General features: G+C 47.2%; 1 protein-coding gene across 3 annotated transcripts in view; it reads left to right on the plus strand.

Moving 5' to 3' along the window:
• The window catches only part of LOC119399911 (cytosolic endo-beta-N-acetylglucosaminidase), a 195,389-nt gene that overhangs the window by 11,706 nt on the left and 169,548 nt on the right, over positions 1–14,135 (plus strand). For 2 of the 3 annotated variants that reach the window (XM_037666804.2, XM_037666803.2), the window contains exons 6-9: positions 54–162; positions 1,265–1,452; positions 2,904–3,155; positions 10,793–11,041. In XM_037666804.2, the coding sequence (XP_037522732.1) occupies positions 54–162; positions 1,265–1,452; positions 2,904–3,155; positions 10,793–11,039 (796 nt within the window). In that variant the 3' untranslated portion in view covers positions 11,040–11,041. Of the gene's footprint in view, positions 1–53; positions 163–1,264; positions 1,453–2,903; positions 3,156–10,792; positions 11,042–14,135 lie in introns of those variants that run through there. The other variant, XM_049417896.1, reaches the window with a different exon arrangement.

Raw genomic sequence — 14,135 nt, forward strand, 5'->3', positions numbered from 1 at the left:
CGGTGCGTGAAGCTGTGTGTAATAGAGTATGTGGCATCTAACCATCTGTGCAGGTTATGGAGCTTCCCCGACTACTGCTGCCCCAAGTGGCGCCTAAAAGCACCACCCATCTCGACCTCTTTCTGCCAGGGCTTCGGTTACAGCCTCTACAAGGAAGGGCAGGTTAGGGGCCGCTATTTTACAGTGTCACTATGCGACATTTGCTTTTGTGTGTACCTTTCAGTTCCCGATGAGTCCATCCATGAGTTGGACCGAAAAGACTGTCATCATCACGACTGTAATGTGCTAACGTTTAGTAGCTGTAAAATATACTTCGAAAAAGTGAAGGAGTTGCATTGTTCCAAGGAAGATCCCTGCTCACTGAGGTCACTGTCGAGTCAGCCAGCACTGGTTTTGGTGGTGCTTGTAGACATGCACTTTCAGTTGTTAAGTATTATTAACACATGCCGTAGCCTATTGCCACCCATAGAGTATTACTGTAAATGCTGGCAATAACTTCAGACTGAAGCCAAATAGAATTAACTCGTACGACATTAGCCATTGCTGTAAAAAGCCTATTTGAACGCACGTTGCAGTTATCCGTACGCTGCCACATTCCGTAACATGCTGCTGCCATGTTGTATGTAGCAAGCCTCACTCACCGTTACTGTGAAAGCCAGTAAGATTCACAGCCTCTGACTGAAAATAAGGTGTTTGCTTGGGCTGGTTGGTGCATATTAGAACTGGGTAACAGCGCAAGAACGAGACAGACAACGAACAGCGCTTTGTTTGTCTCAGTCTGTTTGTTCCTCTCCGTGCGCCATTACCCAGCTCTGACTGACGCCGAGCAGCTTTAACCCATAATGTTAGCGGTTGCCGTAGCAAGTGTACTAGAACACATGCACATGGCGTTGTCCTTATCTGTGTGCCTCCATGTTCCGTAACGTACCAGTGCTACATTTTGCATAGTGTAGCTCAGTTAGCATTACTACAGATGCCAGTGAGGCACGTGGCCTTCGACTTAAGGGATGTTTGTGAACCCATAATGTTAGCTACTGCTGGAAGAATCTCGTGAAATACGTGCAGGCAGTGATGGCAGTGCTCAGTTGCTGTACTGCGATGTCTGACACAAGGTGTTGGCATGAGGTTGTAATTCTTTGTAAATGTTTGCGCGAAATAATTCGGTGAAAGACTCCAGAGATTTTTGACTGCAGCCACACAATGCAAGGCCTTGAGTAAACGTCAGCCGTTTGTCTAAAGAAGCCCCGCACGACCGACTTCCCAGGTGGTCTCGACGCGACCGTGGTTCGACCTGTCCAAACAGCAGCTGCAGCCACATGACCAGGGCACGTGGCTGTGCCAAGGATGCGGGTCGGCCATTATCTGTACGGATGACGCATACAACGGGGGTGGCTGCCTTCGGCTCCGCTTCTTGCCCGATCCACAACAGCCCGACGCCGTGCCTTACTTTAGGCGAGTCAATGGGTTGAAAACCAGACAGCAAACACGGAAATGACGGAGTGAAAGGAACAGCGTTCAGGACTTAGTGTAGAGAAAAACTGGAGGAATTTTTTTGTACAGCGAGACATAGATCAGCAAAAAATATAGAATTCACTAAGACTCGCTCATGGAATATATTACCCTTGGGGCTCACTCGGACTCAGACTCACCAAAATTTTTTTCAGCTGGACTCACTCGGACTCTGACTCGCTCAAATTTTTCTCAACCGAACTCACTCGGACTCATTCTCACCAAAATATTACTCACCCGGACTCACTCAGACTCACGGCTCAATCTAAGTCTGAGTGAGTCGACTCATGAGTGAGTATGCTGACCTATGCAGCGAGATGACGGGTTTAACTAATTAGAAGCACGAACCACATCGAGGGAGCTCCGCAAAAAAGCGGAGCTCACGAAAATTTTCCTCAACCGAGCCCACTCGGACTCACACTCACTAAAATTTTCGTCAACTGGACTCACTCGGACTCGAGACTCAGAAAATTCTCTCACCCAGACTGGCTCGGACTTGCGACTCAACCTGAGTCAGAGTGAGTCAACTCATGAGTGAGTTTGCCAACCTATGATGGGAGGTGTTAAACTTTCAGGATTGTGTGTTGAAACTTTCTTTCTCTGTGATCCTTAAGCCTGAGTCACCTCAGCAAAATCTTCAACGAACTAGCACGTCGACTCGGAAGAGAAGCAGGACGCACACGCAGCCTTTTTCCTTTGTGACAATGCGCTGATTTCACTGCGCTATACACTTATGGACACAGTACCAGCAGAGCAGTGTTAGAGTTACCTGGAGCAAAAAAAGTAACCATGTTACGAGTTTATACAAAGTAACTTTATTGCAGTTACTGTTGATCAAGTAATTATTTTTTCCATCAAGTAAGACCAGTGAGCAAACTGTCACAAACACAAACAACATACTTTATTTTGATTAAGACACACAACAAAGGGACACTGCCAGTGTGTGATGAATACACCTATCAGCCTTATTCATATCCTCTTCATTTCTCAGCTTTCTTTCTCGCCTATCAGACATCATTATTTCCTAGACGCAAACGTGTTTTAGTAACTGTAATGGATGTAAAAATGTTGCTGTGCAATAAATTGCTGCATTTACAAGTTATACGAATAAAGAAGTAACAAGATATAGTTAGAAGTTGCTGAAATAGGTAACTGGTTACCACTAATGCATTATTAGTGACTAAATGCAGTCCAGGACTCGGCGCAAATACACTTTAGAAGGAAAAGCTGCAGCACAAAAGGAACAGGGACGACACGAGGACTGGCGCTAGGGTTCCCATGTCGTCCTTGTTCCTTTCGCGCTACAGTATTTTTCTTCTACAGTCGTGAACCAACTCGCCCAACAAAACATTTTACTAACCCAAGTGCACAAACTCGACCAATTCTCTCGACAGGTTGTTCGACTGTGATTTCTCGCTGGGCCGTCTGGCAGTGAGCTACACTTTCAAGCAACTGAAAGAAGACGCCTCAATGGAGAACGACGTCACGCTGGTCTTGAGAGCGAGAACGGGCGCAGGCGAAAGAGGGGAACTCCAGCTGGGGATCGTCGTCGTCACACCCGATGAACGTTACGCCGTGGCCCGTGACGTCTCTCTGCCCAGCTTTGACGACAGCATGGACACTTCCGGATACAGTTGGGTGACCAGGTGTGTGACAAAGCAAAAGTTCATTAAGGAGTTCTTCGTCTGGTCCCTTTGCAAATGTTAGTGCTTTGTTGAAAGAATTTTTCAAATCTGTTCGTTATCGGAGGAGTTTGAGTGAATCGAACTGCCACATTGCTATGCCACCACGAGGCGAGAGCCACTGTAATTAGATGATATTACATAAGACATATCAGTGCAACTATTGTGGGCTGTTAAACGAATGTTTTTTAAATGCGGAGCATTTCTTAGTCGCACCTGCGGCTTCGGCGGCGCCGTCCACACCCCCACTGCGCATGCTCGGCTCGTCTCGTGCCAGCAGCAAGCCTCTCCTCTCCCTCCCTCTCCTCAGCTGCAAGGGAAAATGGCTGTGCACAACTAGACAATAACTTCTTTATTAATTTGTGAAATTGGGATTCTTGGCGGCCTGATGTAATCTGCAGAGCGTGATAATGTGATTTCCTTCAGTGCCTATATACTTACAGTGACGAAAAATAAACTAAGTTTAAAGCTCGCGCTCGTCTGTGTCGTCTGTGTCCTTGTCTAGTTCGTGCGCAACCGTCTGCCCTTGGAGGTATGAACCAACTCATAGAGCAGATAGTTTTATTGAACTGTTCGATTTGAGTGCTCAATCGAATACAACGCTATTCAATTCGTGTTTCAAAATTTTCAAATATTCGCACACCCCTTGTTGCTACCGCATTCATTGCGTCACACTTCAGGATACACCCTGTTTTTTATACAAGCGCTTTTGTTGATCGTTTCTTATTTTCTATATTTGCTGATGACGCTATAATGCGCTGTGGTGGCTTACCAGCTAGGGCTTTGTGGTGACCTGCGCGCCGCCACGCTGTCTGTTTCCAGCAGTGGTGGCCACGCTGCGATGGCTTTGAAATGCAAAAAGTACACTCGCGTGTTTAGATTTAGATTTACATCTACGACCAACAAGAAACCAAAATAAAATGTGCATAAAGAGTGGACAAAACAAGGGTTACATACTGACCTAAAAGATATCGTTGAAAGAAAAACATTGCACGAGTTACGTAGATAATGCCCGATACACATGTCAGAAGCAAGCTTCGTCATTTCGCAGTGGGATATATCCACAATGAAAGTGATAAGGCAAACTTTAATTGTGTCGGAGGGGTGCTGTGAACTATATCTTTATATAGACAGCCAAGTTCCTGCATCACGCCACTATGAAATGGAGACAGAACGACATTCGTACTCGCCGATTTCAGCGGTACCATATCACGCGATGGCTCGAAGCCCTGCACCAACATCGCTTCATGCGAGATGGTTGTGCTTACGGTATAAGCTACGAAGAGGTCGACCGCTCGAGCGGACCAACCTGGAAGCCCCTCCTGGCACTGGCAATGATTTTAACCATGACGATCGAGTGCTGTGGCTTGAAGAGCTCAACAAACGCCACGTCAGGGTTTCTTCTCACTGCCTTCCATGTCTTGCCAAGTGTACTACGTCCTTGACAATGCAACTGGTGAGAGAGTAAGCAATAAGAGCACAATATATGTTCACTGCGCACACATTCCGTTCCAGCTGGTAGTTTGTGAATGAAATGTAACTTACAAAACTGTGGGTGTTACAAAACTGTTGTAGGCCAGTTGATAACTCATGATTAGGAAAAGGGACCGCGAAAAACAAACAGGATGAAAAAAGAGACAACACGAAACGATACCGACATATATTCAATTAATCAGGCAGGGTCGAACTTGCAAAAATTCCAAGCTTGCACTAAGTTGCACAAGGCTTGAAGCGGCAAAACTGGACGATGCTGAAGACTAATCTGCTTGCTTCTACGTCATTTCCAGGCCTTAGCTAGGTGATGAATGTTGTTTCTAGGTTGCTTCTATGTCGTTGCTAGGACTTAGCTCGGTGATGCTGGGTTGTTTCTACATTGTTTTTCACCGCAGAGAGGTTCGAATTAAACCACAGACAGTCACAGACACGAGACACATCTCCAAACTCTAGAGACCGAACCTTGCGCTGAAACCAAACGTTTGCACCTCTGATAGATCCACGGGCACGTCGTTGTTCACGTAGGCCTTCCGTCGCTTCAGGAGCGCCATCACTTCGCAGCCGTGTATTGGGCTAACTGTTGCATTTGTGGCGAAGCCTTCGTACTGTTTAAAGGGCCCCTCACCAGGCCACATAGCAAATTTTAGTTATACGCTGGAAGTTGTGGTGTGCCGAATGAAGAGCAGTATGCCGCAAGAATTTTTCAAATCGGTTCATTACGAGCTGAGAGAAACAGTAATTTGTAGCGGCGCAAAACCATGATGCGAGGAGGCGAGTTTCAAACCCTTGCCACTCGCCCCGTGCAGCCTTTGCAAGCCAAATCCTTCCCCTGCCCTCTTCACTTGACAAATACGCATGAACACGTCATGCGCATGCATGGTCATGTGCCCATGACGAGCCCGAGCCAGCCCGAGGACGCGAGCGGCATTGCACGGCCGCTACCTTTTTTTTTTATGTAGCGGCCGTGGGCGTTGTGTCGGCGTTCTCTGTGTTGTACTGCCTGTTGCCGCCGGACGGGCATGAAAGTTGCGACATTTGTACGGGCACGAGAGTGGCGGTATCATGAGCCAGTGCCGCATTAACTTGGACGCGGTGAAATAAATGAGCATAATGAGTGCTTGAACCCGCCAGAACATTTTTTTTTATTGAAATAGAAAATAAATGAAGGAGTTGTTGTCATCATTGCTTGGTGACGGCTACCCCTTTCCACATAGTTGTTAGGATAACAAAATAAATAATATATATATATATATATATATATATATATATATATATATATACACACACATACATATATACAGTCTTACAAGTTCAAGAACTCAGTAGCCATCGCAAATATTAGACATTACTTTCGTTTCCAAGGCTGGCGTCTGCTCGATGCGCTAACCACGGGGACACGAACGCGTGGGTAACGGAGGCACATTAGCCCCACATCTCGCTGCAATTCACGAAAAAAAAATGAAAAAGACGCACACATTCCCTTTGTGTGTCTCATTATTTCTCTCAAGTTTTATTATTCTATTCAAGCAACAAATTACACAAACTTCACACGTCGTGTTAAATAATTATCGCAGCGTCACGTGCTACTGTTGGCGACGTCAGAGCACAGTCGTCTACGTAGAGGAGCGACGTCACAGCACTACCATCTACGTAGGGCCATTTTTTCATGTACGTCATCCCCTCATTCTCTGGGCGCGCGCCCGCGAGAGGAAGGGCAAGCAGTGCTCACCTTGAAATATGACCCATTTCCGCGGCGCATAGCGCTGCAAATTTTGGCAGACGTGATCGTGAACGTCCAGTGTATGTATTGCGCTCGTTAGCACAAAATTGTCAAACTTGGTGAGGGGCCCTTTAATGGGTTGCGCTCTCTAGAGGCTTCTAGTGGGTCGTTTTCTTCTGAATTCCGCTCACGCTCGGAGTCTGTGCTTTTGCCTTGACTGTCGCCACTGCGTATTGCCGCTGAGTGCCGTCCAATCAACACCTTAACAAATTGGTGCAGAGTGCTGTGCCGTCACAACTTCGGTCCTCATTCGGCGCCCCTGGTGCTTCGATATCGTACCCTGCCTTTTGCCACGCCTCAAGACGCCGCCCAGCAGACGCTTCCACCTGCACCGCCCTCATGTCCCGGTGTCCCTCGTATTCGCGACCCTCCTTGCTTCACTGGAGCAGATGGGACCGACGGGGAGGACTGGCTCGCGATCTATGAACGCGTGAGTGTCCCCAATAAATAAGACGACGCAGAAAAATTGACCGACCTGGTTTTCTACATGGTGGGTGTGGCAGGCCTGTGGTACAACAACCACGCCTCAGATTTTGCGACGTGCACCGACTTCAAGACCGCCATTATGAACGTGTTTGGCCGCCCTGTTGTTCGCAAGCTACAGGCCGAAGAGCATTTATGCAAATGAGCACACCAGGCCGGTGAATCCTTCACCAGCTACATAGAAGACATCCTCGATTTATGTAAGAAAGCCGACGCCACCATGTCTGAATCTGACAAGGCACATTATGAAAGGCGTCGACGACGATGCCTTCACGATACTTCTCGCCAAAAACCCAGCACAGTTGCAGAGGTCATAACGCTCTGCCAAAGCTATGAGGAGATGCGCCGGCAGCGTCGATGACCAGTCGCTCTCCACGCGATGCCGAGCTCGCTGGCTTGTCGACCACATCTGACCACTCCATGTTACTCGCAGAGATGAAGTCGTTTGTGCGTGAGGAAATCGCGTGCCAGTTGTCTCTGCTGGACTTTGCACACCCTCAGTACGTTCCACAGCCGTCAACCACTCTTCTCCCTCCCCTCCGTCGAGCGATATAGCAGAAAATCACGGAGGTCATGCCTGAGTACAATCAGCACCATCTGGCTCCTGCACCACTGAGTTACGCCCAAGTTGTCTCAAGGCCGTCCCCAGTAATCCCTGCGGCTGTCCCACACAGTTACCGAAGATGCCGCTAGACCTCAGTCCTTCGAAGCAGGTGTGCCGGCTACCTACGCCGACGTCCTGCATAGGCCACGACTGCAGCCCACTTGCGACTCCCTCAATCACGCCGTGCGCCATAAGCGGGCCCTGTTCCAGCGCACCGATGGCACACATCTGACAACTGCCCCATATGCTTCACATGCGGTTACGCCGGCCACGTTGCGCGTTACTGCAATCGCTTGCAGCCGCCTCGAGTCGCGCCGCCCGCCACCAGCCAGTCGTACCGCCCATTTTACGACCCGCCTACACCGCTGTCACCGACATCACGCTAAGCTCCGTCTGCTCGGCGCTCTCCGTCTCCACGACGTCATTCACTGTCGCCGATGCGGCCACGTTCGGTCGCACGCGACCAGGAAAACTAGACGTCGCACTCCATGAGGCAAGTGCTGCGACGCTATCGAAACGCGAAAGCCCTCAGCAAAGCCCATCGAACGTGATTGACGTGTTTGTGGACGGTGTTCGCGCATCTGAACTTGTCGAAACTGGAGCCGCCATATCCGTTATGGACAAAAAATGAATAAAAGGCAACCACCAACCAAATAAAAGTTCTAAAAAAAACGACGTTTCGGCTTCCGTACGGAAGCCTTGTTCACAATCAAATCTCAGTTTTCCTTGTGAACAAGGCTTCCGTACGGAAGCCGAAACGTCGTTTCTTTTGAAACTTTTATTTGGTCGGTGGTTGCCTTTTATTCATCATGTTTCGTCCCGACCAGACGGGCTTCCGTCGAACTCTCGATTTTGGACAAAAAATTGAGTCGATTACTACGAAAAGTGATGACGCCAGTTCCTGGGATGTCCCTCCGTACAGCCAGCTCCCAGAGTATTCATCCTACGGCGATATGCACAGCTTGCGTCCTCATTCAAGACATTCTGTACGACGTCGAGTTCATCATAATTCCTGCATGCTTCTACGATGTCATCCTGGGATTGGATTTTCTCTCCCGCCACGACGCCGTAATTCATTGCGCACCAGCCGAAGTTGAACTCTCCCCGTACTCTGATTTGACGCCAGCAGACAGTTCATCGGTATCGAGCAAGATCCTTGTCACAGACGACACCAAAGTGCCTCCAGACTTGTCGATGGCTGTGTCAGTCAACTGCGCTGGTCTCTCCAACACCATTGCACTGATTTCGCCATCCGTCCGCGTTTGCGCTAGGAAAGGCTTGCTGGTACCTTTCGCGACCGTAGAAGTCACTCAGGGCAGCACCGCTATTAAATGCGGAGCATTTCTTAGTCGCACCTGCGGCGTCGGTGGCGCCGTCCACACTCCACTGCGCATGCTCGGCTCGTCTCGTGCCGGCAGCAAGCCTCTCCTCTCCCTCCTCTCCTTCGAACGCAGGCGGTGTGTATATAAGCGGCGGAGCGCGCGTTCGGAATTCAGTCAAGGGCGTCTTTACTTGGCTTTCGCTTCACTTGACGCTTTGCTTGACTCGAGTAGATGCGATGGAAGCAACAGTACCTTCAATCAGCGTCCCACCACTCGTTGAAGGCAACGTTACCGTCGTCGGCGTCAACAACAGCAAGCAACGCAGAAGACAAGGCTGCGAAGAGATGAGCATACGACGCTGAACGCAAGCGTTTGAAGCGAGCTGCGGACCAGGAACTTCGTGCACGCTGGAGCCGTTCAAGTCGTACTTGGTGTGCACATCGTGTAACAATTAAGCATTCCCAAACCATATCCAATTACGCAACATTCACGCGATACCCCCACCACTCTGCGACGCATTTACTCGAGTTCCCCCCGTGGGAAGATGCGGGCGACTTTTTTATTTTTGTATATCACGACATGAATAATTAAGGCCGTGAAACGTCAAATGTACCAACCGAATTGTTTTCGTGCATATGCGCCTAGTGTAGACTTGTTCTTTTAGTTTTTAAAGATACAAAATGGCAAGGTTAAGAGCCCAATATGGCAGCACCAAAACCCACCTGTAAAATAGTCTATAGACACTCACACACTTCGCCTAGCCTGGTGTGCATACCAGTTTGCCTAGCTGAACAATCATGCATACCAGTTACTATGCTCAACTATGTCTCGATTTATTATTTAAGCACTGTAAGTGTAGGGCATGATGTAAAACACTAAAAACTCCAAGTTAAATGTATAACTGTATGTCAAACACTTTCTCACCTTTATATTTATCATTTTGTGCTTCCTGTAAATTCCAAGAAGGCGCCAACAACATCAGCCTCTTTCATGTCCACTGCAGGACGAAGGCTTCTCCCAACGATTTCTAATGGCCCCTGTCCTACGTGAGCATATTCCATTTTACGCCTGTAAACCTTGTCACTTCCTCACACCACATGGCAATTCTCTGCTGTCCTCGAATATTCTACCTGTAACTTGTAACCATTCTGCAACTCTTAAAGGGGCCCTGCAACACTTTTTCAGCATGGTCAGAAAACGCTGCCAATCGGTAGTCGAGGTTCCCGAGAACATGCGACCCAAACGTTACAGTGCAGCACGCAGCCTGGAATTTACAATTAATTCTCAAAAGTCAGCTGGAAATCATTGCCTCCTTTCTACAAATGGTGCCGTACACCCAAATTACCACGCCACATACCCAAATTCACGGCCATTGACTGATTTGAGCATTGTGAGCTGCACGGTTACCGTGGCCACCTTGGGAGGCCACCATGTGCCTGCCTGCCATCACACTGAAAGTAAGCCGTGCGTTCGAAGAAAAAAATAAAAAAGCTCAAGCTCATGATGTGCGCGTGACATAACTTCTTTACCCCGTGCCATCCCTCCCTGCTTAGCTTCCAGTGCCCTTGTCGGGACGAGAGAAGAGAGAAAGTAATTACAGCGTGCGTCAAATCTCAGCAACTCTGCTCGTGCTTGACTGATTCTAAAAATTTTTGCGGCGGTCGATTCGTTAAGCAATAAACTCCTTTAATGAAGCCATTTGGTTACTTGAAAAAGTGTTGCAAGGCCCCTTTAAGTTGACATAAGGTACACTGACTGCAAACTAACAGCGCATCAAATGTTAATGTGATTTAAAGTGAATTAGAGTTGAATCAAATGTGAATTAACAATGAACCAAATTTGGGAGCCTGTGAGAACGTTAGCTAAATAGACTGTCAGTTTTCTGAACCCCCTCTCCTGTTCGACTTGTCACTTTCAGGAGGTACAACATCGAGGACCTGAGGACTGCCACCGACTGCGCCATTCTGGAAGAGATAGGCATTTCGTTTGTCTCGACGCAAGCAAACGTTTGCCTGCTGGGCAAACTTGTGGTGGAATGGCCACGAAGTGCAAGCGGCAACCAGGAAGCAGCTGCTGGCAACGATGGAAACGCCTCCGACGACTCCGGTCCCGACGCTGCAATATCTAGCGATGAATTCGATGGTGAAGAGGCCTCTGCAAGCTGAAGACATCATTTCACGATAGAAGCTGCAATGGAATTGTATTGATCCATTGAAATTGTTGCACTGTCGTTGTGAAGGAGCGACAATGTTTGTAATGTACTGTATATACCAGTTGGTTTATAATAAATGTTTTATTATTTGCCTTGCCCAATGAGAAGAGGTTGAGCGAGATGGAGGTTTGTGGGAAGATACAGAGTTGAAGCAGGCAACAGTAGACTGAACGTGGCGAGTCTCTCGGGCTGACTTGTGCAAACGTTGGCTCAAGAGATGTCACTGTTGGCCACCACATGAAGAGAATGTGTCCCAAGTAGCTTCAATGAATTTTATATTTCTTACTCTTCAAAGGGATACTGAACAAAAGTTTTGCCGCCAAGATTAATACAGCCAAATTGAATGATTGCGTGCTGAAATTGATAGACGCAACCTTCACGACAGGCAGAAACTAGAGGAAAATAATGAATTTAATGCGTTTTTCACAAACTGACACATCTAGCGGTCACACCATGAACTAGAGGAGGTGACGTTGGGTGACGTTTCATGCACCAGAAATGGGCATGCCAACAATGCCAGCCTTCACCCGAGTCTTTCAACCCGCTCAGCTCCTAATATGGTTCCCAGAACCACTGCGAGCGGCACCGGCAGCGAACAACGCTCCCGGCTGGGGTAAAGCCCATAAATGATGGGTCACACCTCGGCGCCTTTGTGGAAGCGGGAGAGTGAGATGTAAAAGAGAGGTGGAGAAAGGGAAGTAGCAGGACAGGAAAATGTGCACCCTGCATGCGCCTCGGTGATTGTGGCGTCACGGCTCACGCTGGCGTGCAGCTGCCCTGTGCTGTCAATCCACCAAATGTACAGCCAACTGTTCAAAAATACGTGGAATGAACTCTGTTTATCGAAACAGTCGCGTCTTCTGATTAGAATTTCAATGCTTTTGTCAGCTTTTCCAATTTTTGTTCAGTACCCTTTTAAGGAATTTTGACAGGGTTTAAAAATAGTGATAGCGTTTTTTTAAAGAACCGACACGAATTTTAGAAGTCTTTGCATTGTGGCTCTAAAACCACTGGCATCGAGAACCCCAAGAAAGAGCATCATAGTGCCTCTGAACGCATTGAACATATTTTTATTCCGCTACTTCGATTTCAGCTATTTTGGCCACATGCAGGACACGGAGTTCACAAACCTAGCGAACTGTGTTAGCCACCCTAACTGCATTAAGTTGTCAAGATAATTTCCATTGCAGTGGGGCTGGCTTGCAGATGCTGGGTGATGAAAACTTTAAGATCAAACTTAAATATTTTATACGTGTTTCCTGGCTACATCGTGCAGAAAGTGTTAATGCTGCATGCCAAGGAAACGAAAAATCACCCTTTGCACAGCATCAAAATAATGTTGGTACTCCTTTAAGGCCTTGCATTCGTATATTTTTCTTAAAGTACAGCGCAAACACAGCAGAAATAGTTTTGGAACATGCAACATTTGCACTTGGACCACTATAGGCCAGGCTTCACAGCTGGAGAAATTAACTAGTTACGCACAAGTACCACGTACAAATGGACAAGACGTATGTTATAGGAAGATGCACAAATTATCGCTTGATTGATGGCTTTCTGGTGCAAGAAAGACATTAACAGCGGGACAAATGATCAAACATTTTGGTGCACTTCTTAATTACTTTTGTCTGTGCGTTGTCCTCTGTATGAAAAAAGCCTGTGCGATTGTTTTGTGGTTAGCAAAGGATTACCTTTACATTCAGCGGTACGATTAACATTTTTTCACTGTCGTCACTAATCGGATGATTCAAAAACATGTTGTGATCACCAAATAGAGACACCACGAATGAAAGGGGTACTTGATTGTTTTCCTATCGATTTTTAATTTCAAACTCACAGCAAATGCGAAAGAACAAGCAAAGCGGAAGACCTGGGTTTGATGGGGGCAGCCACTGACAGCTACAGACCACGTGCGTGGACAGCTCAATGCAACTGCGTTTAAGCTCTATGTCCCAGTCGAAGTACTGCACCTGCAAACGAAAGACAATCCAAACGCAAGATTTGCAAGCTTCGTAGCTTCCTGCACGAAAAGGGTAAAAGTTGACTAGTTAAAAGCACCTGGATCAGAAAGCTCCACTGTCGATGGTTAACAAACTGCTGCACTTGCCAGAAAACGAGCTCAAACGCATCATGTTGTTTCACAAAGGCTTGTACAGATGATCTAAATGCCACTTAACCAACATGGACCTCTTCCACACACACACAGAAAAAGAACAGTAAGGCGGGGCTTGCGTACCGAGATGTATAACAGCAGTTTGGTGCATGCGTACGCGTTTCTGCCTATAGTCACAATCAACTTGAGAAGGCTGCGGCATTGCCACCTCAAAGGCAGATGAATGTGAGCCTGAACCAATGGGTGCCAACTGATGTCATGAGTCACATGGCCAGTGACTCCGCCGTTAACAAACAAGCGTGACAACTTTAGTAGTGGAGGCAATCAGTGGATTCGCTTCGGTCATTCGTGAGGGGCCTTACTTAAGTTGTATCTGATGATAGGCATACGTCCACAACTTGTGAAAAGAATGCTTATGGAGATTTGAACTTTGTTTGATACTTGAGATAGGTCTCCGTATGGGTAACTTTAGTGTTAAAATTTCCTAGATGGCCAAGTAGTGACTGTGGCATAGATGACAGAATGAGTATGTTCCAATCCAATTCCTAATGCAATGTTCATAATAATAATAATAATAATAATAATAATAATAATAATAATAATAATAATAATAATAATAATAATGATGATGATGATGATGATGATGACATCACGGACTCTGGTTTTTACTGTACCGGCACTCAAACATGACAACTTTGACGACATCAAGGCAGCATAATCACGTGGCGGATAACCTGCTTCAACGTGATAATGATGCCGCTGAAACTTTCTGGCGTCTGCATATGAAAAATGAAAGAACTAGCATGCAAGTTACTGATAGTGTTAACGGCACATCACAAACTTCGCGCCCCACCATGCGGGTGCTCCAACATGGCAGTTTCAGCGACACCAGTGCAAGCCATGTATAGGAATAAATGGGAAGAAGTTGAACTGCTC

The sequence above is a fragment of the Rhipicephalus sanguineus genome, chromosome 7, assembly GCF_013339695.2.
Source record: "Rhipicephalus sanguineus isolate Rsan-2018 chromosome 7, BIME_Rsan_1.4, whole genome shotgun sequence".
Taxonomy (NCBI): Eukaryota; Metazoa; Arthropoda; class Arachnida; order Ixodida; family Ixodidae; genus Rhipicephalus; species Rhipicephalus sanguineus.